Source organism: Cololabis saira, chromosome 5 (assembly GCF_033807715.1).
Source record: "Cololabis saira isolate AMF1-May2022 chromosome 5, fColSai1.1, whole genome shotgun sequence".
NCBI lineage: Eukaryota > Metazoa > Chordata > Actinopteri > Beloniformes > Belonidae > Cololabis > Cololabis saira.
In genome coordinates this window covers 44,686,030-44,711,367 of record NC_084591.1, presented here as the reverse complement: position 1 = coordinate 44,711,367, position 25,338 = coordinate 44,686,030, and the positions used below count along the sequence as shown (strand labels likewise).

Below are 25,338 nucleotides of genomic sequence, written 5' to 3'. Positions count from 1 at the left end.
TGTTAAACTAGTTCTATGTTCAACTAGTTCTATGTTAGTAGTTCTAGGTTAAACTAGTTCTATGTTAAAGTACTTCTATGTTAAACTAGTTCTAGGTTAAACTAGTTCTATGTTAAAGTAGTTCTATGTTAAACTAGTTCTATGTTAAACTAGTTCTATGTTAAACTAGTTCTATGTTAAACTAGTTCTATGTTCCTGTTGCTGCTGGAGAACGTTAACAGATGAGTTCTATGTTAAACTAGTTCTATGTTCAACTAGTTCTATGTTAAAGTAGTTCTATGTTCAACTAGTTCTATGCTCAACTAGTTCTATGTTCCTGTTGCTGCTGGAGAACGTTAACAGATGATTTACATGTTAAACTAGTTCTAGGTTCAACTAGTTCTATGTAAAACTAGCTCTATGTTAAACTAGTTCTATGTTGCCGCCACTAGCAGTTGTGTCAGAAAACGTCGTCACGTGTCTACGGTAAAAATATAAGTTATAAAACGTGTCTATGATAAAAATAAGCATGTCTACGGTAAGGTGTGGATGAGCCGACTCCCGTCTTCACCTTTAACCCCTTCCTGGACTCACGTGTGTGTTAGTGGCCAGAATCAAACGGTTTGCAGACGATACCACCCTGATACCCCTTTTCCACCAAACCCATTCCAGGCTGGTTCTGGTTCTGGGCCAGTGCTGAGTGTGGAACCGGGCTTTCTGTTTCCACTGACAAAGAACTGGCTCCGGGCCAGAAGAACCGGTTCCAAGGTAGCACCAACTCTTTGCTGGGCTAGAAGAACCGGTTCCAAGGCAGCACCACCTCTTCCTATTAGACCAGGTACCAGTTCTGGAACTGGTTTGGTGGAAAAGGGGTATCAGTGCCTCGGTCACATGCTCTTGGCTGACGGTCACTCACTGCTGCCAATCAACACCGTTGGCCACGCCCCCTCACCTTCAGGGTGTCAGGCGTTGTCACGGAGATGCCCATCCCGGATCCCGGCAGCACCGACAGAACCTTGTACTGCAGGAGGGAACAGAGAGGGTCCACGTCAGCCCCCCAGCAGGAGTCCAGGGGCCTCATTTATCAACCGTTCGTACGCACAGATCTGTGCGTAAAGTGTGCGTAAGAACATTCCCACGCAAAGTATGGAATTTATCAACATGTACCTGTGCGCAGGAACGCGTGTAAATTCAAGCCAATCTGACCATGCGTACACACAAAACCTAGTGGTAGAACAGTGAAACTACAAATAGAACCCAGTAAAAGAGTCACAGTGTTCAGCGATCTCAAACTTCACACATGTTCCCTGTCTCCTCTAATTAATAAAAATTCTCCATTAGTAATTTAGCAGACATTTTGAATAATTGGTGTGACAGCTATAAAAGACAGCTGTGGCAGGACGACCTGAAAAGAAAATACAAGTACCATGGCTTACTTAGAACCGTGCGCTTTTCAAAGAGCGTGCTGATCTGTTCAGTGAGAGCACGGAGTGGCTTCTCAGCAGGTACCGCTTCCCCAAAAACATTCTGATGGATCTATGCCGTGATTTACAACCTATGTTGGAGCGAGAGACAGCTGTGTTGGTGTTTGCACCTCCAAGCAGGAGCTGTTGACTCCAACCAAATCTTAATTTATATGGATAATCTTCCAAGAAATATATCAAACATGGTCAACATAATTATATTACTAGGTAAATATCATATACATAAATGCAAATGGAATAACAGCAAACCCTCCATTGTACATCTGAAAAATTAATGTAAACTGTACTTAGCGTCTCTTAAACTGATGTGTGAAAAAAACGATATTGCCAAAAGCTTATATGAAACGATGTCTTTGTTTCTTCATTTTTATTAATACACTTCCCATAGCTTGTCAGTAAATGTATCTTTTTTTTTGCTCTCAACCCCCCCAAATGTTGAATATCTATAGATAATTGATTGTTTCGTTTCATTTGTCTTTTGTTGTAAACCCTAGAGAATTTTGTTCAATAAAGTTTGAAAAAAAAAACAACCTCCAAGCGGGAGCTGTTGTTGCTGCCATATATGGTCAATTGGAGGCGTTTCTGCAAATGACCCTAACCGTGCACGAGCACGGCAGTTAAGAACAGGTGGGATTTATCATCACGGATTACTTACTAGTGTGCGTACGACCGGTGTCCGCACGTCTGATAAATTCTGATTTTTTTGTACTTACACGCATTCTAAATTTCATTCCTACGATAGAATTTAGAACTTTTTCTACGAACGGTTGATAAATGAGGCCCCAGGACCAGACCAGCGGGGGACTCCTACCTTCTGGACGTCCGTGATGTCGCTCAGCCGGATCACCTTGGTCCTCTTGGAGGAACCCGACCTGGAGATGGAGCTCTCGAAGCACAGGTGACTGCGGAGAGGAGACACGGGTCAGACCACCTGGATCAAGGGGGGGTCCGGGTCCGGATCCAGGTTCTGTGTGTGTGTGTAATGTGTGAGGTCCTACTTCTCTGTGGCGTACAGGATCCCGTGGCGGATGTATTCCTTGGGCGTCCTCCGGTCTCGGTTGATGAGGCAGCACCTCCAGCCGCCCTCACACCCTGCAACCAGGAACACATCAGACTCTACCGGGGGGGCTGGGGGGGGGGGGCTAGGCCAGGGGCGGGGCCTACCTGCTAGGGGGCGCTCGCTCTCAGGCAGGCTGAAAACCTGGTGGAACACCCCCCTCCGGGTGCTGTAGGTGCGCCCCCCCTCCTCGTCCCGGCCGGTCCCGGGCGGCGCCGGCCCGGAGAGCCCGGTCCGACTCAGGGCCGTGGGAACCTGGATGGGAGGCAAGGCCGGTATCAAACACGTGATGGAGGCGGGTCCCACGGACCACAGGGATGCCTGGACCTGGTCTGGTCTGGGTTTCCCTGCTTTTAAGTTCTTCTGAGGGGCGTTCAGGTTCAGATCTATACCAAGTTATTCAAACCTCTACGGGAGATCCTCCAGACCTCTACAGATCCTCCAGACCTCTACAGGAGATCCTTCAGACCTCTACAGGAGATCCTCCAGACCTCTACAGGAGATCCTTCAGACCTCTACAGGAGATCCTCCAGACCTCTACGGGAGATCCTTCAGACCTCTACAGATCCTTCAGACCTCTACAGGAGATCCTCCAGACCTCTACAGATCCTTCAGACCTCTACAGGAGATCCTTCAGACCTCTACAGGAGATCCTCCAGACCTCTACAGATCCTTCAGACCTCTACAGGAGATCCTCCAGACCTTTACAGGAGATCCTCCAGACCTCTACAGGAGACCCTTCAGACCTCTACAGGAGATCCTTCAGACCTCTACAGGAGATCCTTCAGACCTCTACAGGAGATCCTTCAGACCTCTACAGGAGATCCTTCAGACCTCTACAGGAGATCCTCCAGACCTCTACAGGAGATCCTTCAGACCTCTACAGGAGATCCTTCAGACCTCTACAGGAGATCCTCCAGACCTCTACAGGAGACCCTTCAGACCTCTACAGGAGATCCTCCAGACCTCTACAGGAGATCCTTCAGACCTCTACAGGAGATCCTTCAGACCTCTACAGGAGATCCTCCAGACCTTTACAGGAGATCCTCCAGACCTCTAAGGGAGATCCTTCTGACCTCTATGGGAGATCCTTCAGACCTCTACAGGAGATCCTCCAGACCTCTATAGGAGATCCTCCAGACCTCTAGATGAGACCCTTCAGACCTCTACAGGAGATCCTTCAGACCTCTACAGGAGATCCTTCAGACCTCTATAGGAGATCCTCCAGACCTCTACAGGAGACCCTCCAGACCTCTACAGGAGATCTTGCTCACAGCGATAAACCTCCACCATAAATCTCTGAAGAAACTTCAATAATCAAAACTACTGCAACTATTGTTGAGAGGCTCTGCTGGAGATGTTGGTAGGAGAGGAGCCTCTTTCAGAAGGTCCACATGCTGCAAATCCTCATGAATCAAGAACATCTAAACTTATGTGAATGACTGACACCTTCATGGAACCTTGACTTGGAATCAGGTCTGAACTTTGAGCTGTATCTTCAAAAATCCCTCCAAGCTTAAAAGTTACTTACTTTAGATTTGTGGTTTCATCAATTCATCTGGAGATAGGAGGACAAGGTTCTACTGAACTAGCTGATCAATAGGTTCCTCGGGACCAGGGACAGGACCAGGAGGTCTAGTTCTGGGACGGACCATCACTACTGCTGGGTGGACGGGTTCAGGGGGGATCTGAGGACTATCGGTCTACTTAGAGGACAAAGCAGTGGTCTAGACCTGTACCTGGGCGACAACCCAAGATCCTACCTAGACCTGTAGGTGGGGGACAACCCAGGATCCTACCTAGACCTGTAGGTGGGGGACAACCCAAGATCCTACCTAGACCTTTAGGTGGGGGACAACCCAGGATCCTACCTAGACCTGTAGGTGGGGGACAACCCAGGATCCTACCTGTTCACACTCAGACAGCTGAGAGAGAAGAACAACAAGTCAGAGAAGACATGCACCCAGTGACCCGGGTCTGGGCCTAGACCTGAACCTGTGGGCTTTAGGGGTCTGGGCCCAGACCTGAACCTGTGGGTTTTAGGGGTCTGGGCCCAGACCTGAACCTGTGGGTTTTAGGGGTCTGGGCCTAGACCTGAACCCAGGTACTGACCCGTCTGCTCAGGCCGGTGCCGGTCCGGTCCTTCAGCTGCAGGTCCGTGGGCAGACCGGTCCAGATGATGAAGGGGGTGTCGTAGCGCCGCCTCAGCTTGGGGCAACTCCTGAAGACGTAGTCGACCACAAAGAACTTGACACCTGCGTAGAGGGCTGGGGACAGGGGGACCCGTCTGTAACCGAACCAACGAAACCAGGACCAGTTCTAGAACCAATGGAACAAGGACCGGTTCTAGGACCCGGTCAGGTGACCTACATACCGATGGTGAGTCCCAGCAGCTGGTAGGGCAGCAGACACGAGGACACGAAGGCCACGACCAGACCCAGGTACAGCTTCTGGGTCAGTTCTGGACGGACCCACATGAACAGGCTGCACACACACACACACACACACACACACACACACACACACACACACACACACACACACACACACACACACACACACACACACACACACACACACACACACACACACACACACACACACACACACACACACACACACACACACACACTGTTAAGCCTCTAAAAAAAGTGTTCATGGTGTCATTTGTTTTTTTCCAGCAGGCTCTAATTCTTTCTTCCTCTTTTCGAAGGCAATGTCTGTAAGTGTTATTTATTCATGGAGATTTGAGTTTATGTGAATAATGAGACAGCTGAGATTCTGATGAATGAAGAATGCGTATTTTGCAGAGGTGGCAAATCCGGCTTCAGAAAGTAAAAGTCCTGCCATATATTTGTTCTGTCCATTCACTAAAACCAGGTGAGTTCACTAATTAGCTCATCTACCTGGCTGAAGAGCTGTGCTGATTAGAATCAGCTGGTTGAGTGAATGTGCAGAACAAATACATGGTAGGACTTTTACTTTCTGAAGCCGGATTTGCCACCTCTGGTATTTTGCTACTACTTACCATTTTGGCTACACTGCTAGGATAGCTAAGCTATGCTATGCTACACATTCCCACTGGACCACGCCCCCTTACTCAGCAAAAACAGCTGCAACTAGTGGAGAGACGGGATAACAGCTGATAATGGACTTAAATTAAAGGCAGTTGGACTTGACACTGACTCGTACAGTTACCTGAAGAACCAGTGGTCCATGGACATTAATGTTTGGCCACCAATCCAGTTTCCTGATATTTATATGTACTTAATTTCTACGCCGGGGAAATACACGAAGCAAAGCTTGAAGGCTTACAAAAGTCTTGACGCTTGGTCCGACTTCAAGGCAGGATTTGTTGTAGAAATTAAAGTGATGACGACACCGAACTTTATGATTTGACCGTATAACGTTAGCTACCCAAAAATCCAACATTACCTGGTACAAAATGGGAACCACAAATCCACGTTTGGGTGCCTGGAATCAAGTTGTTTCTGCGAATTGCAGCGATCCATTTGTCTCTCTTAAAGGGGACCTAATATCTAATACCTATTTTAAACAGGCCTTGAATGTCTTAAAAGCAAGCTTTTGATTTATTTTGCTAAATAAATTAGAAATTCAGCCTCTGAGCCATGTCTTTAGCATCCCATTCTCTAACCTCATTATCTATGCAGGATTCTGAGTGGGCGGGGCTATGATAATGAGGCACTGTGCTGATTGGCTGCCTGAATGCCTGAAACGATACACCGCTACGAAAAAATGGCGGAAAATCCGGCCCGCAGAGTTAGTTGTGGGCGTTGTTTCACGCATCAGAGGCCAACCTATGTAAATCGCATTTTCGTTACATAACGAAAGGGAGCAGAATCTGAACAGCTCGTAGAAGCCACATGACACTGGACGGCTCATCCGGGTGGCTGTACAGACACTGCAGAATTTGGTTGCTTTCCTCCTTCTGAGTTGGCAGGCTGAGGGGAGACCACTTTATATATGTTAAAGCAAGAAAAAACCTGTTTTTCATAATAGGTCTCCTTTAAGCTTATTTTTCGGCAGTCTGTAAAACGATAACTCCGGTTTCTTGCTAAATCTATGAGTACAGTCGATCCCACAACAGCTCTTTCCCATTTTAGATGTTTTCCAGTTGCTCAAACTGAAAGTTTACGCTGCCACTCAGTCTTTCTGCCACTCAGTCTTTCTGACACTCAGTCTTTCTGACACTCAGTCTTTCTGACACTCAGTGGGCGTAACCCGCCGTGAAGTCGCATCTGGGACGTCATGAACATTCCCTCTGTTGTGTTGAACAGTTTCACAAGATTCCAAGTAAACTTCAAGGAAATTCATCATCTGTGTTGCAACCAGGAGACTTACTTCTTGATCTTCTCCAGGACGTCGGCCATCTTCCCGAACAGGTTCTGTCGGGATGGAAGCATAAAGACACCTGAAGGAGGTTCCTGCCGAGAGTTCCTGCCAGGAGTTCCCGCCTTGGGTCGGGCGTCCACCTCACCTGAGCTCTCTGAGCCACATCCAGGACCAGCTGGAACTTCTCCGACACCGTCAGGTCTTCTCTAGAGGGTTCCTGGAGAACAGGACTTGTCTGGTGAAGACGCAGGAACGTCCAGAGGGACGGACACATCAGGACAGTTTACTCACCTCTGGCTCAGACACATCTGGGACGATGCTCCACTGGATCCTCCAGCCTCTGACAGATACACAGGAGGACATGAGACCCTCAACACGTCAGGTTCTCCCAGAGATCCTGAACACGTCAGGTTCTCCAGAGATCCTCAACACCTCAGGTTATCCAGAGATCCTGAACACGTCAGGTTCTCCAGAGATCCTCAACACCTCAGGTTCCCCAGAGATCCTGAACACGTCAGGTTCTCCAGAGATCCTCAACACCTCAGGTTATCCAGAGATCCTCGACACGTCAGGTTCTCCAGAGGTCCCCAACACGTCAGGTTCTCCAGAGATCCTGAACACCTCAGGTTATCCAGAGAACCTCGACACATCAGGTTCTCCAGAGATCCTGAACACGTCAGGTTCTCCAGAGGTCCCCAAAACGTCAGGTTCCCCAGAGATCCTGAACACGTCAGGTTCTCCAGAGATCCTCAACACCTCAGGTTATCCAGAGATCCTCGACACGTCAGGTTCTCCAGAGGTCCCCAACACGTCAGGTTCTCCAGAGATCCTGAACACCTCAGGTTATCCAGAGAACCTCGACACATCAGGTTCTCCAGAGATCCTGAACACGTCAGGTTCTCCAGAGGTCCCCAAAACGTCAGGTTCCCCAGAGATCCTGAACACGTCAGGTTCTCCAGAGATCCTCAACACCTCAGGTTATCCAGAGATCCTCGACACGTCAGGTTCTCCAGAGGTCCCCAACACGTCAGGTTCTCCAGAGATCCTGAACACCTCAGGTTATCCAGAGAACCTCGACACATCAGGTTCTCCAGAGATCCTGAACACGTCAGGTTCTCCAGAGGTCCCCAAAACGTCAGGTTCCCCAGAGATCCTGAACACGTCAGGTTCTCCAGAGATCCTGAACACCTCAGGTTCTCCAGAGATCCTCAACATGTCAGGTTGTCCAGAGATAGATAGACTCACCTGGAGATGAGGTAGTTCAGGGAGAGGCGGAGGATGGCGAGGAACAGGAAGACGGGGACGGTCCAGCCGTGCCACGCTGCGTACATGTAGACCTGAGGACACATGAGGGAGTTTCAGGGTCTCCAGGTCTCCAGGTCTCCTCACCACCAGGTCTCCAGGTCTCCTCACCAACATGACCTCCAGCTACAAGGACTCACCATGAAGGCGATGGCGGAGGTGTAGAAGGAGCTCCAGCCCGACAGGGCGAGCAGGTTCCTCCTGAAGCTTCTCAATGGTCTGAAGGCCCGTTCTGGAGGAGGAACCAGAACCGCTCAGAACCCTCAGAGTCACCACCAACCAGTAGTTAACGTTGCAGTTATTAAACCTTTACTTATAAAAACCTTCTCTAGACCCAGACGTTTTAGCTAATTACAGACCAATTTACAACCTCACATTTGAATATAAAACTGCTTCTATTTCCGATAAACCAGAGGTCATTATTTCTGGTTCCAAACACCCGAGGAGGGATTAGATGGCGCAGCGACGGCCTCCAGTACATCTGGGAGGAACCTTGGAGTTGTTACAGTCAGGATTTGTGGTTTAAACAGCTTTATTCAGGTTTCGCTCTCCAACTACACAGTCCAACTAGTTCTAAATTAGTCCAATTAGAACAAAGCCAATAAAATCACAATAATAATTATTGATTTGCTGACAGATTGCATCAAAACGTTTCTTGGTTAGAGTTAGGGTTAGGGTCAGGGGGGTTAGGGGTCAGGGGGGTAGGGTTAAAGTCAGGTTAGGGTTGGGGTCAGAAGTTAGGGGGGTTAGGGGTAGGGAAGGGGTCAGAGGTTAGGGGTAGGGTTAGGGGTCAGAGGTTAGGGTTAGGGGGGTTAGGGGTGTTAGGTCAGGGTTAGGGGGTTAGAGATAGGGTCAGATTAGGGTTAGGGTCTGGTTAGGGGGTTAGGAGGGTTAGGGTCAGAGGTTAGGGTTAGGGGGTTGGGTTAGGGCCAGGGGTCAGAGGTTAGGGTTAGGGGGTTAGGGTTAGGGGGTTAGGGGTGTTAGGGTTAGGGGGTAGAGTTAAGGGGGTAGGGTTAGGGCCAAGGGTCAGAGGTTAGGGTTAGGGCCAGGAGTCAGAGTTAGGGTTAGGCGGGGTTAGGGGTGTTAAGGTTAGGGGGGATAGGTTTAGGGTTAGGGGGGTAGGGTTAGGGGGGTAGGGTTAGGGGGGGTAGGGTTGGGGGGTAGGGTTAGGGGTCAGAGTTTAGGGTTAGGGGGGTTAGGGGTATTAGGGTTAGGGGGTTAGGGGTATTAGGATTAGGGGGGTAGGTTTAGGGTTAGGGGGGTAGGGTTAGGGGGGGTAGGTTTAGGGTTAGGGGGGTAGGGTTAGGGGGGTAGGGTTAGGGGGGGTAGAGTTAGGGGGGTAGGGTTGGGGGGTAGGGTTGGGGGGGGTAAGGTTGGGGGGTAGGGTTAGGGGGTTAGGGTTAGGGGGTAGGGTTAGGGGGTTAGGGTTAGGGGGTAGGGTTAGGGGGGTAGGGTTAGGGGGGTATGGCTAGGGCCAGAGGTTAGGGTTAGGGTTAGGTGGACCAGCATCCTGGACCGGTTGGAGGTTGGGAGGAATGCACAGTTAGCATCCACCTAACTCTCCATTGGGAACTCCACGCTGGTTAGACTGGTCAGGTTCCACTGGGAACTCCACAATGGTTAGACCGGTCAGGTTCTACTGGGAACACCACTGGTTAGACTGGTCAGGTTCCACTGGGAACGCCACTGGTTAGACTGGTCAGGTTCTACTGGGAACGCCACTGGTTAGACTGGTCAGGTTCTACTGGGAACGCCACTGGTTAGACTGGTCAGGTTCCACTGGTTAGACTGGTCAGGTTCTACTGGGAACGTTAGACTGGTCAGGTTCCACTGGTTAGACTGGTCAGGTTCTACTGGGAATGCCACTGTTTAGACTGGTCAGGTTCCACTGGGAACGCCGCTGGTTGGACTGGTCAGGTTCCACTGGGCCCGCCACTGGTTAGACTGGTCAGGTTCCACTGGTTAGACTGGTCATGTTCTACTGGGAACTCCACTGGTTAAGACTGGTCAAGTTTCACTGGTTAGACCGGTCAAGTTCCACTGGGTAGAATGGTCAGGTTTCACTGGTTAGACTGGTCAGGTTCCACTGGTTAGACTGGTCAGGTTCCACTGGGAACTCCACTGGTTAGACCGGTCAGGTTCCACTGGTTAAACCGGTCAGGTTCCACTGGTTAGACTGGTCAGGTTCCCCTGGTTAGACTGGTCAGGTTCTACTGGGAATTCCACTGGTTAGACTGGTCAGGTTCTACTGGTTAGACCGGTCAGGTTCCACTGGTTAGACTGGTCAGGTTCTACTTGTTAGACTGGTCAGGTTCCACTGGTTAGACTGGCCAGGTTCCACTGGTTAGACTGGTCAGGTTCCACTGGTTAGACTGGTCAGGTTCTACTGGTTAGACCGGTCAGGTTCCACTGGTTAGACTGGCCAGGTTCCAGTGGTTAGACTGGTCAGGTTCTACTTGTTAGACTGGTCAGGTTCCAGTGGTTAGACTGGCCAGGTTCCAGTGGTTAGACTGGCCAGGTTCCAGTGGTTAGACTGGCCAGGTTCTACTTGTTAGACCGGTCAGGTTCCACTGGTTAAACTGGCCAGGTTCCAGTGGTTAGACTGGTCAGGTTCTACTGGTTAGACTGGTCAGGTTCCAGTGGGAACCAGGCCAGTCTGAACAGAGGATGGGGTAGGAATACTCACTGAGTCTTCTCATGTTTTCAGTCAACCTGCGGATCAGAAACCAGGTGTTACCTTCATTCACTTCAGTAAACGTCCAGTTAGTGTTTAGTAAACCTCTAGTTACTGTTTAGTAAACCTCTAGTTAGTGTTTAGTTAACCTGTAGTTAGTGTTTAGTAAACCTCTAGTTAGTGTTTAGTAAACCTGTAGTTAGTGTTTAGTAAACCTCTAGTTAGTGTTTGGTAAACCTCTAGTTAGTGTTTATTAAAGCCTATAGTTAGTGTTAATAAACCTCTAGTTAGTGTTTATTAAAGCCTCTAGTTAGTGTTAATAAACCTCTAGTTAGTGTTCGGTAAACTTCTAGTTAGTGTTAGTAAACCTCTAGTTAGTGTTAGTAAACCTCTAGTTAGTTTTAGTAAACCTCTAGTTAGTGTTAGTAAACCTCTAGTTAGTGTTTGGTAAACCTCTAGTTAGTGTTTATTAAAGCCTCTAGTAAGTGTTAATAAACCTCTAGTTAGTGTTTATTAAAGACTCTAGTTAGTGTTAATAAACCTCTAGTTAGTGTTCGGTAAACTTCTAGTTAGTGTTAGTAAACCTCTAGTTAGTGTTATTAAACTTCTAGTTAGTGTTAGTAAACCTCTAGTTAGTGTTTAGTAAACCTCTAGTTAGTGTTCAGTAAACTTCTAGTTAGTGTTTAGTAAACCTATAGTTAGTATTAGTTAACCTCTAGTTAGTGTTCAGTAAACCTCTAGTTAGTGTTAGTAAACATCTAGTTAGTGTTTAGTAAACCTCTAGTTAGTGTTCAGTAAACTTCTAGTTAGTGTTCGGTAAACCTCTAGTTAGTGTTTAGTAAACCTCTAGTTAGTATTAGTTAACCTCTAGTTAGTGTTTAGTAAACCTCTAGTTAGTGTTTAGTAAACCTCTAGTTAGTGTTTAGTAAACCTCTAGTTAGTGTTTAGTAAAGCTTCTAGTTAGTGTTCAGTAAACCTCTAGTTAGTGTTCAGTAAACCTCTAGTTAGTGTTAGTAAACCTCTAGTTAGTGTTTAATAAACCTCTAGTGTTCGGTAAACCTCTAGTTAGTGTTCGGTAAACCTCTAGTTCAGGGATATTCAATTGGCGGCCCGCGGGCCACATGCGGCCCGCCAGGAGCTGTTATGTGGCCCGTGGTCATATTTCAAAAAAGGGGGTGTTTGTTGAAATTTATTTTTTATTTTATTTTATTTTTTATAATAGTGATGCACCGAATGTTCGGCCGAGGAATGCCAGGAATGCGTTCACACAAGGTGCGATTTTTATTTGTAATGTGTGCAGAGAATGCATATCGCATTTAAGTTTAAGATGCTTGGTAGCCTTTTTTTAGTTGGTTAACGATGCATAGTGTTTGTACATGTTAATCTCTGTTGGAGATGTTTTTTACTTCGGATTTTTTGCCAGTGTTGCACAGTGTTAATGTTTGTCACATTATTATTAACCTCAGTTGTATAGAGGCCTTGTTTACATCATTTGGCTTCTAGGATTGGCCTGACATTTTTTTCATTTGAATAAGTGAGGACTTTGCATTTCAGATGGAACTTCTAAGCCTCCTATAATTTAATGTGATTGTTTTGTTTTGCTGATATAATGCACAGATGTTTCATTAATAAAGGAGCTTATGGTTAATATTTTGGTTGCTTACATAACATAAACTGGCTACTATGGACTAAAATGCTTGTGCTCAATGCTTAATATAATATTCAAATAAGGAAATCTTGGTGGAAAGTGGTGCTTTGTCATTATGGCGTGTTTTATTAAAAGTAGGTCAATATCAATTTCATTAAGTTTGCACAATGCATGGTTTCAAAATGAACTTGCATTCAAAATAATATTAAATATTATATTTAACATTCACAATTACTAAATCCGGAGACAATTAATACATAATTCATATGTAAACTAGATATATTCAAATGTATAATACAAATGTTTTATATTTACATAAGTCTTCGTCTTTGAGTGCAAAATACATTTTGAAAACCCCCACGTTTTCAAATTGTGCCCTCTCCATACAGTCCTTTTGCAGATGTGGCCCCCGGCCGAATCTAGTTGAATACCCCTGCTCTAGTTAGTGTTCAGTAAACCTCTAGTTAGTATTTAGTAAACATTTAGTTAGTAAACCTCTAGTTAGTGTTCGGTAAACCTCTAGTTAGTGTTAGTAAACCTCTAGTTAGTGTTCAGTAAACCTCTAGTTAGTGTTATTAAACCTCTAGTTAGTGTTCAGTAAACCTCTAGTTAGTGTTAGTAAACCTCTAGTTAGTGTTCAGTAAACCTCTAGTTAGTGTGAGGTAAACCTCTAGTTAGTGTTTAGTAAACCTCTAGTTAGTAAACCTCTAGTTAGTGTTCAGTAAACCTCTAGTTAGTAAACCTCTAGTTAGTGTTCAGTAAACCCCTAGTTAGTAAACATCTAGTTAGTGTTCAGTAAACCTCTAGTTAGTAAACCTCTAGTTAGTGTTTAGTAAACCTCTAGTTAGTGTTAGTAAACCTCTAGTTAGTGTTCAGTAAACCTCTAGTTAGTGTCCGGTAAACCTCTAGTCTAGTTAGTGTTCGGTAAACCTCTAGTTAGTGTTAGTAAACCTCTAGTTAGTGTTCAGTAAACCTTTAGTTAGTAAACCTCTAGTTAGTGTTTAGTAAACCTCTAGTTAGTAAACATCTAGTTAGTGTTTAGTAAACCTGTAGTTAGTGTTTAGTAAATCTCTAGTTAGTGTTTGGTAAACCTCTAGTTAGTGTTAATAAACCTCTAGTTAGTGTTTATTAAAGCCTCTAGTTAGTGTTAATAAACCTCTAGTTAGTGTTCGGTAAACTTCTAGTTAGTGTTAGTAAACCTCTAGTTAGTGTTAGTAAACCTCTAGTTAGTTTTAGTAAACCTCTAGTTAGTGTTAGTAAACCTCTAGTTAGTGTTTGGTAAACCTCTAGTTAGTGTTTATTAAAGCCTCTAGTAAGTGTTAATAAACCTCTAGTTAGTGTTTATTAAAGACTCTAGTTAGTGTTAATAAACCTCTAGTTAGTGTTCGGTAAACTTCTAGTTAGTGTTAGTAAACCTCTAGTTAGTGTTATTAAACCTCTAGTTAGTGTTAGTAAACCTCTAGTTAGTGTTTAGTAAACCTCTAGTTAGTGTTCAGTAAACTTCTAGTTAGTGTTTAGTAAACCTCTAGTTAGTATTAGTTAACCTCTAGTTAGTGTTCAGTAAACCTCTAGTTAGTGTTAGTAAACATCTAGTTAGTGTTTAGTAAACCTCTAGTTAGTGTTCAGTAAACTTCTAGTTAGTGTTCGGTAAACCTCTAGTTAGTGTTTAGTAAACCTTTAGTTAGTATTAGTTAACCTCTAGTTAGTGTTTAGTAAACCTCTAGTTAGTGTTTAGTAAACCTTTAGTTAGTATTAGTTAACCTCTAGTTAGTGTTTAGTAAACCTCTAGTTAGTGTTTAGTAAACCTCTAGTTAGTGTTTAGTAAACCTCTAGTTAGTGTTTAGTAAAGCTTCTAGTTAGTATTCAGTAAACCTCTAGTTAGTGTTCAGTAAACCTCTAGTTAGTGTTAGTAAACCTCTAGTTAGTGTTTAATAAACCTCTAGTGTTCGGTAAACCTCTAGTTAGTGTTCGGTAAACCTCTAGTTCAGGGATATTCAATTGGCGGCCCGCGGGCCACATGCGGCCCGCCAGGAGCTGTTATGTGGCCCCTGGTCATATTTCAAAAAAGGGGGTGTTTGTTGAAATTTATTTTTTATTTTATTTTATTTTTTATAATAGTGATGCACCGAATGTTCGGCCGAGGAATGCCAGGAATGCGTTCACACAAGGTGCGATTTTTATTTGTAATGTGTGCAGAGAATGCATATCGCATTTAAGTTTAAGATGCTTGGTAGCCTTTTTTTAGTTGGTTAACGATGCATAGTGTTTGTACATGTTAATCTCTGTTGGAGATGTTTTTTACTTCGGATTTTTTGCCAGTGTTGCACAGTGTTAATGTTTGTCACATTATTATTAACCTCAGTTGTATAGAGGCCTTGTTTACATCATTTGGCTTCTAGGATTGGCCTGACATTTTTTTAATTTGAATAAGTGAGGACTTTGCATTTCAGATGGAACTTCTAAGCCTCCTATAATTTAATGTGATTGTTTTGTTTTGCTGATATAATGCACAGATGTTTCATTAATAAAGGAGCTTATGGTTAATATTTTGGTTGCTTACATAACATAAACTGGCTACTATGGACTAAAATGCTTGTGCTCAATGCTTAATATAATATTCAAATAAGGAAATCTTGGTGGAAAGTGGTGCTTTGTCATTATGGCGTGTTTTATTAAAAGTAGGTCAATATCAATTTCATTAAGTTTGCACAATGCATGGTTTCAAAATGAACTTGCATTCAAAATAATATTAAATATTATATTTAACATTCACAATTACTAAATCCGGAGACAATTAATACATAATTCATATGTAAACTAGATATATTCAAATGTATAATACAAATGTTTTATATTTACATAAGTCTTCGTCTTTGAGTGCAAAATACATTTTGAAAACCCCCACGTTTTCAAATTGTGCCCTCTCCATACAGTCCTTTTGCAGATGTGGCCCCCGGCCGAATCTAGTTGAATACCCCTGCTCTAGTTAGTGTTCAGTAAACCTCTAGTTAGTATTTAGTAAACATTTAGTTAGTAAACCTCTAGTTAGTGTTCGGTAAACCTCTAGTTAGTGTTAGTAAACCTCTAGTTAGTGTTCAGTAAACCTCTAGTTAGTGTGCGGTAAACCTCTAGTTAGTGTTCAGTAAACCTCTAGTTAGTGTTAGTAAACCTCTAGTTAGTGTTCAGTAAACCTCTAGTTAGTGTTAGTAAACCTCTAGTTAGTGTTAGTAAACCTCTAGTTAGTGTTCAGTAAACCTCTAGTTAGTGTTCAGTAAACCTCTAGTTAGTGTGCGGTAAACCTCTAGTTAGTGTTTAGTAAACCTCTAGTTAGTAAACCTCTAGTTAGTGTTCAGTAAACCTCTAGTTAGTAAACCTCTAGTTAGTGTTCAGTAAACCCCTAGTTAGTAAACATCTAGTTAGTGTTCAGTAAACCTCTAGTTAGTAAACCTCTAGTTAGTGTTTAGTAAACCTCTAGTTAGTGTTAGTAAACCTCTAGTTAGTGTTCAGTAAACCTCTAGTTAGTGTCCGGTAAACCTCTAGTCTAGTTAGTGTTCGGTAAACCTCTAGTTAGTGTTAGTAAACCTCTAGTTAGTGTTCAGTAAACCTTTAGTTAGTAAACCTCTAGTTAGTGTTTAGTAAACATCTAGTTAGTGTTAGTAAACCTCTAGTTAGTGTTTAGTAAACCTCTAGTTAGTGTTTAGTAAACCTATAGTTAGTGTTCAGTAAACCTCTAGTTAGTAAACCTCTAGTTAGTGTTTAGTAAACCTCTAGTTAGTGTTCAGTAAACCTCTAGTTAGTGTTAGTAAACCTCTAGTTAGTGTTTAGTAAACCTCTAGTTAGTGTTCAGTAAACCTCTAGTTAGTGTTAGTAAACCTCTAGTTAGTGTTTAGTAAACCTCTAGTTAGTGTTTAGTAAACCTCTAGTTAGTGTTCGGTAAACCTTTAGTTAGTGTTTAGTAAACCTCTAGTTAGTAAACCTCTAGTTAGTGTTCAGTAAACCCCTAGTTAGTAAACATCTAGTTAGTGTTCAGTAAACCCCCAGTTAGTAAACATCTAGTTAGTGTTTAGTAAACCTCTAGTTAGTGTTTAGTAAACCTCTAGTTAGTAAACCTCTAGTTAGTGTTCAGTAAACCTCTAGTTAGTAAACCTCTAGTTAGTGTTTAGTAAACCTCTAGTTAGTAAACCTCTAGTTAGTGTTCAGTAAACCTCTAGTTAGTGTCCGGTAAACCTCTAGTCTAGTTAGTGTTCGGTAAACATCTAGTTAGTGTTTAGTAAACCTCTAGTTAGTGTTAGTAAACCTCTAGTTAGTGTTTAGTAAACCTCTAGTTAGTGTTAGTAAACCTCTAGTTAGTGTTTAGTAAACCTCTAGTTAGTGTTTAGTAAACCTCTAGTTAGTGTTTAGTAAACCTCTATTTAGTGTTAGTAAACCTCTAGTTAGTGTTTAGTAAACCTCTAGTTAGTGTTAGTAAACCTCTAGTTAGTGTTTAGTAAACCTCTAGTTAGTGTTAGTAAACCTCTAGTTAGTGTTTAGTAAACCTCTAGTTAGTGTTTAGTAAACTTCTAGTTAGTAAACCTCTAGTTAGTGTTTAGTAAACCTCTAGTTAGTGTTCAGTAAACCTCTAGTTAGTGTCGGGTAAACCTCTAGTCTAGTTAGTGTTCGGTAAACCTCTAGTTAGTGTTCGGTAAACCTTTAGTTAGTGTTTAGTAAAGCCTCTAGTTAGTGTTCGGTAAACCTCGAGTAGGTCACTTGTGTCCTGCTCTGCTCCAACTTCAGAGCTATGAGGAAGAAGATCAACAGCAAACAGAAGCTGCTCTGGACGGAGGACAGCAGAACTTCTCCTCACCTCCTGGCGCTCAGCGGCTCCTCCGTCTCCACCGCCGTCTCCTCCGGCTGGAAGCGGAAGTCTTCGATGTAGAAGCTGTAGCTCTCATAAAGCCGTCTCAGGAAGCTGCTGGACAGAGTCTCCTTCTGGGCGTCTGAGACGAGCAGGACGGAGGACAATAATGCTGTTTAATTCTGCTTTCTGGATGTGAACAGGCTGAAGCCACAGGTTCAGCTCACCTGAGCTGCTGCTGGCAGCAGGAGACGGCTGGACTTTAGGGGTCGGAGACGGGGAGTCCTCAGGTCTGAGAGCACATGGAACCGGGTTCAAGAATTACAGGTTTTCACAATTGTTTAAACACATTTCCTGATAGACTACCTCACTTTCTCAAAACGCTAAACACAAATTACAAAACTCACACACAAAATGCAAAATCCTACACTTCTCTTGCAAAAGCACACTCTACCCTCAAAACAGTGTTAACTCTTCACTAAATGGTATTTCCTTCTCAAATGCCAAACACATACATCATTTGAGTAGACATTTCTAAGCACCCACTGAACACTGATGTGCAGAATGGAAGACACTATAGTATAAATGGAAAACACTATATGAATGCCTCAGTAGAATCGTGCATTTGTATGTTCAGTGTTACGCCTTCAGCTGTTGGATGGAATATATCACCCCGGAAATTCATGTGTATAGGCTACTCAAATGGAAAACAACACACAATTCTTTACTGTAACAACAAATAATATTTTACAGTATTTGGACTCAAAATTTGCAGTCCACTGCACATCACAGCAAGCCGCTCACCTCTCTCAATATTGCCACCATCCATTGTTCTCCAAATAAACCAGGAGCTCACCTGTGACCCTTTTATGGCAAATTGCTGATTGCATATTGCATAACAGCCTTTGGAGTTTAGAAATGTGATTGACTGTGTGTTCTGTGTGAACAGCGAGAGAGGGAATTCAGGAAGAGAGTGCAAGATATTGGGAATTGTGTGTAGTGTTGTAAGAAATGTGTGGTATGGAATGGGAATTTGCGCACCTGGTAGAGTCTCCCATGGCAAACAGGTGACGGGCCAGACTAAGAGCGGTTCACAACGGCAATCATGAGGAAAAATAAATCGAGGACCGTAATGTCGCCCGCATCGGCGTCACCGGGGCCCCTCCCTGGAGCCAGGCCTGGGGTTGGGGCTCGTTGGCGAGTGCCTGGTGGCCGGGTCTTTGCCCGTGGGACCCAGCCGGGCTCAGCCCAAAATGGCGACGTGGACCCGCCTTCCTGTAGGCCCACCACCCGCAGGAAGGTCCATGATAGGCTGGTGCCATGTGGGCTGAGTAGCAGTCGTGGCGGGGCCTCGACGACCCAATCCCTGAACCAAAACCCTCGCAGTGAGGACATGGAATGTCACCTCGCTGGGGGGGAAGGAGCCGGAGCTTGTGGGTGAGGTTGAGAGATACCTACTAGAGATAGTCGAGCTCACCTCCACACATAGCTTGGGCTCTGGAACCCAGATCCTTGAAAGGGGCTGGCCCCTTCACTACTCTGGAGTTGCCCAGGGTGAGAGGCGGGCTGGTGTGGGCTTGGTTATAGCCCCTCAGCTCAGTCGCCATCTGTTGGAGTTCACCCCGGGGAACGAGAGGGTCGCTTCCCTGCGCCTTCGGGTCGGAAAAAGGTCTCTCACTGTTGTTTGTGCCTACGGGCCGAACAGCAGTGCGGAGTACCCGGCCTTCTTGGAGTCCCTGGGAGGAGTACTTGATGGTGCTCCAACTGTGGACTCCATTGTTCTACTGGGGGGACTTCAACGCTCACGTGGGCAATGACAGTGATACCTGTAGAGGTGTGATTGGGAGGAACGGCCTCCACGATCTGAACCCGAGCGGTGTTTTGTTGTTGGACTTCTGTGCTAGTCACTGTTTGTCCATAACGAACACCATGTTCAAACATAAGGGTGTCCATCAGTGCACGTGGCACCAGGACACCCTAGGCTGGAGGTCAATGGTCGACTTTGTTGTCGTTTCATCTGACCTTCGGCCGCATGTCTTGGACACTCGGGTGAAGAGAGGGGCTGAGCTGTCAACTGATCACCACCTGGTGGTGAGTTGGATGCGCTGGCGGAGGAGGAGGTTGGACAGACCGGGCAGACCCAAACGGATTGTGAGGGTCTGTTGGGAACGTCTGGCTGAGCACTCTGTCAGGGACGTCTTCAACTCTCACCTCTGAGAGAGCTTCTCTCGGATCCCGGGGGAGGCGGGGGGACATTGAGTCCGAGTGGACCATGTCCACCGGGGGTGGATGAGATTCGCCCTGAGTACCTCAAGTCTCTGGATGTCGTAGGGCTGTCTCGGTTGACATCCCTCTGCTACATTGCATGGAGGAAGGGGAACGTGCCGCTGGAGTGGCAAACCGGGGTGGTGGTCCCTCTCTTTAAAAAGGGGGACCGGAGAGTGTGTTCCAACTATGGTGATCACACTTCTCAGCCTCCCCGGGAAAGTCTACGCCAGGGTACTGGAGAGGAGAATACGGCCGATAGTTGAACCTCGGATTCAGGAGGAACAATGCGGTTTTCGTCCCGGTCGTGGAACACTGGACCAGCTCTATACCCTCCGCAGGGTGCTCGAGGGTTCATGGGAATTTGCCCAACCGGGGCCCTCTGTTAAGGGCTGTCCGGTCTCTGTATGATCGGAGCAGGAGTCTGGTTCGCATTGCCGGCAGTAGATCAGACTTGTTCGGTGCAGTGTCCGCAGTTATGGGGTCGACCCGTCCCAGACAGACCGACCCGTCCCAGACGGACCAACCGGGACAGACCCACCCGTCCCAGACGGACCAGTCCAACCCGTCCCAGACAGACTAACCCATCCCACTTCATACGGACCAGTTGGAGACAGGCCTACCTAGGTCCTGGTTCCTCACCTGGACCTGAGGGGTTCTCCCTGAGGGACCTTCTGCTCCAGCTCCAGGCGTCTGCAGCGCTCCTTCTCCAGCTCCAGTCTCAATGATTCCACGTCGGACTCCTCTCGGAGTTTCCTCAGCTCCTCCTCTGGACCAGACGGGATCGGTCAGCATTTTACATCCATGTACTCACCCAGTTTGGTCCCCTGAGGGTCTCTGGGGACCGGCAGGGGGGACAGAAGTCTACCGGGGACCAGGAACCGTATCTCACTCATGCGAGTCCCTGTATCCAGACCTCAGGTGTACAGGTGTGGTCGTCTCTGCTCTCTTGTTTTCTTTGTGTATTTTCGGCGGGAAACTCACGTAAGAAGTGTTTCTCCAACAAGGCGACCTCCAGGTGACCTTTGATTTCGTTCAGGTCCGTCCGGGAATCCTCCTGGAGAGCTGCAGAGAGGGATCCTGGACCCGCCTCGGAGACAGAGACACAGGTCCGTTTTAACCAAACACCTCCGTCAAACACAGCTTCTGTCCAACAACGTGCTGCACAAACCATGGAATGTTGAAAATAGAAGATTTAAAACATAAATCTCCATTATTTTATTTACATTGTCTGTTATGTGCCACGGAGGTAGGGTTCTCTGTGTCTCTGCATTTCTCTTCCACCTTCTCCCCTCCCTACCACTCATTCTCTGCAGGTCTGAGGTACATAACCAGTAGCCATTCACCACCCATTTCTCATTGGCCAGCCTCTGATTCCCTGTCTCCGCCCTCCACCAATCATCTCCACCTGTGCCCTATAAAAGGGCTGATTGCCAGTTCCTTCTGGCTCTCTCACAGCAAGTTGATGGCTGCTTGCTTAGAGTCCAGAAGCACACCCTGCTGTTATTGTTCTGCTACATAGTCTGGTGTATATGCCCTGCCTTGGGACAGGTAAGACGGGGGCCCCTATACATAGGCATCATGTAGGTAGAATCTATGTTTAGTCACACTAGGTAAGGGATGGCTGCCACTACTGTATTTTTGCCACACTGGTTAGTGTAGTTAGGCAGATAGGCTTTTGTTTTCTTATTAGTCAGTTAGACAGAACTGTGTTTTTCCTTAGCTGCTTAATTTGTTATTTTGGCAACATCCACGTCCCCTGGCAGTGGCATACTTTTGTTTTGTTACTTTGTTACTATTGTAAATATTGTAAATATCTTGCTGAAAAGGCAGTAAAAACGAGCACACCCTGTGTTGTCTCAGTTATTTGCATCTTTTAATGCTTGGGTTCCCTTTTGGCTATGTGACCCTTGTTTTCAACACCTGTACATGGCATGACCAGGGGTTTCGTAACATTGTCCCATCAGAGACGCAACAAAATTTAAAAAATATAGCAGCCCTATATAGTTAAAATAGTCCTGATTCTCCTCAGAACCACAGCGAGATGCTGGACAACCACGTCCCCCACTGGACGTCCCCACTGGATGTCCTCCCCTGGACGTCCTCCCCTGGACGTCCTCACCAGGACGTCCTCACCAGGAAATCCTCACGAGGACGTCCTCACCAAGACATCCTAACGAGGACGTCCTCCCCAGGACATCCTCCCCCCTCACCTGGGCGTGGCTCTGTTGCTCCGCCTCCATGTCCCTTAGCCCCGCCTCCTCTCTGACCAACGTCTTCGTCTCCTCTTCGCTGCTCTCCAGGTCGGAGATGTCCCGGTCCGGCAGATCCGGGGACTCGTCCCTCCGCTGTCCCCGGAACCGGATCCTGTCCAGACGCCTCAGCATGTCAGGGGGGGGGGGGTCTACCTGAGCATGGGGGACACCAGAGCTGGGGGACAAAACAGGACAAACAAGGGACATGAATTATTGCTGAAAGAATACCAAACCTGCAAAACGTGATGGAGGGAAGGGGGCGTGGCTAGTCTGCAGGTGTCTGACAGGTCGGACTGCTGCAGGATCAGAACTACTATAGAATGAATAATATATAATAATAATAATACATAATAATAGTAAGAATAGCATATTATTATAATAATAATAAATAATAATACACTATAATAATGATAATAATAATATATTATTATTATTAAATATTATATATTATTATATTATATCATTATTATTATTATTATATATTGATAGATAGATAGATAGATAGATAGATAGATAGATAGATAGATAGATAGATAGATAGATAGATAGATAGATAGATAGATAGATAGATAGATAGATAGATAGATAGATAGATAATCATAAAAATGATATATTATTATAATATATATAATAATAATAATATATTATTATTATTATATATAATATATAATAATAATAATAATATTATTATAATATATATATATTATTATTATATATAATAATCATAATAATAATAATACACTATAATAATATATAATAATAATAATATTATTATTATATTATTATTATATATCATTATTATTATATATCATTATTATTAGATAGATAGATAGATAGATAGATAGATAGATAGATAGATAGATAGATAGATAGATAGATAGATAGATAGATAGATAGATAGATAGATAGATAGATAGATAGATAGATAGATAGATAGATAGATAGATAGATAGATAGATAGATAGATAGATAGATAGAGAAAGGTAGATAGGGAGTTTCAGGGAAACTTCAACCCCCCGGCAACTTAAAGGACATAGTTTAGTTTGTGCTCTCAGATGTAACTCTAATCTGGAAAACCCGGATAGGAAACTTCCTCACCTGGATCCTCAACTCACCTGGACACCAAACCTCCCTCCCGGCGCGTCTCTCTCTCTGTTCTAGCTGCTATTTCCGGGTCAAACTGGTCCCGGATCGTCCCGGACTGACCAGAGACCCCGGTCCAGGTCCGGTTCTGCCCTGTAGGTCCTGTAGTACACGGTCCGATCCGGAGTTCCCGGAACCAAACCTGCCCGGTTCGTCCAGCTTATCCACCTGTGATTACCGCGGGGGGCGGGGCCAGAGACCTATATCCGTAGACGCCGCATCGAGTGGTTTTGTCCATAGACATATAAGGCTGATTTATGGTTCCGCGTTACTGCGGTGCGCGTCGCCGCGTACCCTACGGCGTAGGCTCTGCGTTTGTGTAACGCGGAACCATAAATCAGCTTATACGTAGACGCCCCATCGAGCGCTGCTGCGATACGGCAACGTCGCCGCCATATTGGATGTTCAAGACTGCGCTGTAAACTAATACAAGTAAATTGACTTATTTTCATAAATGGCCTTTCTACAAAGAAATTTACGTTTTACGTCTCATTTATTCATTCACACATGCACTAATATACTTGGGAAACAGTTAGGCACCAAATATAATATATTGTAGCGACCCTGCAGTAATGTTCAGTTATGTTTAGTAATGTTGTCATGTTCAGATGTTCTGCTTAACATTAAACAGAACATCTGAACATGAAAACATTACTAAACATAACTGAACATTACTGCAGGGTCGCTACAATATTTAATTTTCTGAGATGGCAAAAATAAGAACTTTAAGAAAAATAAGAAACATTTTCAAATATCAAAATAACATATTTGAACCATTTTCCAGACAATAAAATAACATTTGAACAATTTTTCAGACAATAAAGTAACTGAAAAACCTGAAAAATGGTTCAAATATGTTATTTTGTTAGTTGAAAATTTTAAAATATGTTTATGTAAAATATGCTTTGCTGATGAGAAAATATGTTTCTCTATTTTTCTTATTTTTGTGAGGGGGGATATATATTGTTTTTCGGCACTACCTTGTTTCACTATAGCTGATATAACATGAATTACTCCTATGTGGGATCAGTAAAGTTTTTATTTTTGCCCTCTGAGAAAATTAAATATATTATATTAGGTGCCTAACTGTTTCCCAAGGATATTAGTGCATGTGTGAATGAATAAATGAGACGTAAAACGTAAATTTCTTTGTAGAAAGGCGCTTTATGAAAATAAGTCCATTTACTTGTATTAGTTTAAGCGCAGTCTTGCCACATCCAATATGGCGGCGTCGTTGACGTATCGCAGCCAGATCGCAGCAACCTGACGTGACGCAACCGCGCTGCGCCGCGAGGCGGAACCAAAACAAACGCGCTCCGGCCAGACTCCGTTCAGATAACCACGGATTTTAAAACCGTCTTCATTTTAGCCTCTTAAAGTCAGTTAAATGTGACAAGTCCAACACTTTAGTATGTGATGCTTCAATCGGCTGCATTTCCGAGTCTGAAACAAACACAAATATCCACATAATTAACAGTTGTCTTAAAGAAAAGACTATATGATATACCTGAGGTGTTTTTGGATCGTCCTGTTCAGTAAATTCCAGACCATTATATCCAGCCTTCATCTCAAGGTTCAACAGTCGTTAATCGCCATTGAGCAGGTTTCCAGATAAATTACTCCCAAGAGAACAAAGAAAAGCCAACGTCAGACGAGTTGAAGTAAAACTCTGGAATCACTGCCATCAGAAATTAAATCCATCTCAGAGTTTAACATGTTCATCACCAAAACTAAAACCTGCTTAAAGAAAAATCTAAACTGTACTCATATGTAAATAGTGTGTATATTTGTGTGGGAGAGTGAGGGAAGGTTATATATCATAAATGCAATATTGCATTATTGTGTTATTGAATTGTAGGGTCTTTTTAATTGATGAATTGAACGAACAACATACAACAAGTTGAGACTGAACATTTGAGAGGGAAATCTGTGCCGAGGAAACAGAACATCTCCTCTGATCTCAACTTAGATGGTTGATATCTTAACAGTGTTGCTGGTTCCAGTGTGCGGTTGAACCGTCTTTTTTCCCTGGAAAACAAGCAAGAACTTTCTAGCTGCAGTGAAGCCCGGTCATTCATCCTCCACGTCGTTAACGCGTCTATAGCCGCTGTAAATAGAGACAAAATGCATATTTAATCAGCGATGATGTTATTCTTTTATGTTCCCTTTGTTTCAAGGGGATGACTCCAGCTTCATTTCATGCTCAAGGTGTTTTGATGTTATTGGTTTCCGTATTTGTATTGCTGGATTGTAGTAACAATACGATAAGTTGTCCAATGGACAACTTATCGTATTGTTACTGTTGCACATATAAAACATCTAAATAAGATATTTTACAATTACG

The 25,338-nt window shown here is 44.4% G+C and overlaps 1 protein-coding gene across 2 annotated transcripts in view; it reads right to left on the bottom strand.

Moving 5' to 3' along the window:
* LOC133444456 (GRAM domain-containing protein 4-like) overlaps positions 1 to 23,215 on the bottom strand; it is a 25,828-nt gene extending 2,613 nt beyond the window's left edge. Inside the window, exons 1-19 of one of the 2 annotated variants that reach the window (XM_061722256.1) lie at positions 22,967 to 23,215; positions 21,810 to 22,026; positions 20,581 to 20,686; positions 20,239 to 20,365; positions 17,559 to 17,623; positions 17,341 to 17,473; positions 10,862 to 10,887; positions 8,316 to 8,407; positions 8,119 to 8,210; positions 7,165 to 7,213; positions 7,019 to 7,090; positions 6,883 to 6,926; positions 4,895 to 5,004; positions 4,633 to 4,787; positions 4,428 to 4,445; positions 2,628 to 2,775; positions 2,462 to 2,555; positions 2,275 to 2,365; positions 932 to 1,000 (exon numbers count right to left, since the gene is read on the bottom strand). In XM_061722256.1, coding sequence (XP_061578240.1) covers positions 932 to 1,000; positions 2,275 to 2,365; positions 2,462 to 2,555; positions 2,628 to 2,775; positions 4,428 to 4,445; positions 4,633 to 4,787; positions 4,895 to 5,004; positions 6,883 to 6,926; positions 7,019 to 7,090; positions 7,165 to 7,213; positions 8,119 to 8,210; positions 8,316 to 8,407; positions 10,862 to 10,887; positions 17,341 to 17,473; positions 17,559 to 17,623; positions 20,239 to 20,365; positions 20,581 to 20,686; positions 21,810 to 21,983 — 1,665 coding nt within the window. In that variant the 5' untranslated portion in view covers positions 21,984 to 22,026; positions 22,967 to 23,215. The remainder of the gene's footprint in view (positions 1 to 931; positions 1,001 to 2,274; positions 2,366 to 2,461; positions 2,556 to 2,627; positions 2,776 to 4,427; positions 4,446 to 4,632; positions 4,788 to 4,894; positions 5,005 to 6,882; positions 6,927 to 7,018; positions 7,091 to 7,164; positions 7,214 to 8,118; positions 8,211 to 8,315; positions 8,408 to 10,861; positions 10,888 to 17,340; positions 17,474 to 17,558; positions 17,624 to 20,238; positions 20,366 to 20,580; positions 20,687 to 21,809; positions 22,027 to 22,966) is intronic. The other variant, XM_061722258.1, reaches the window with a different exon arrangement.
* Positions 23,216 to 25,338: the final 2,123 nt, after the last annotated feature.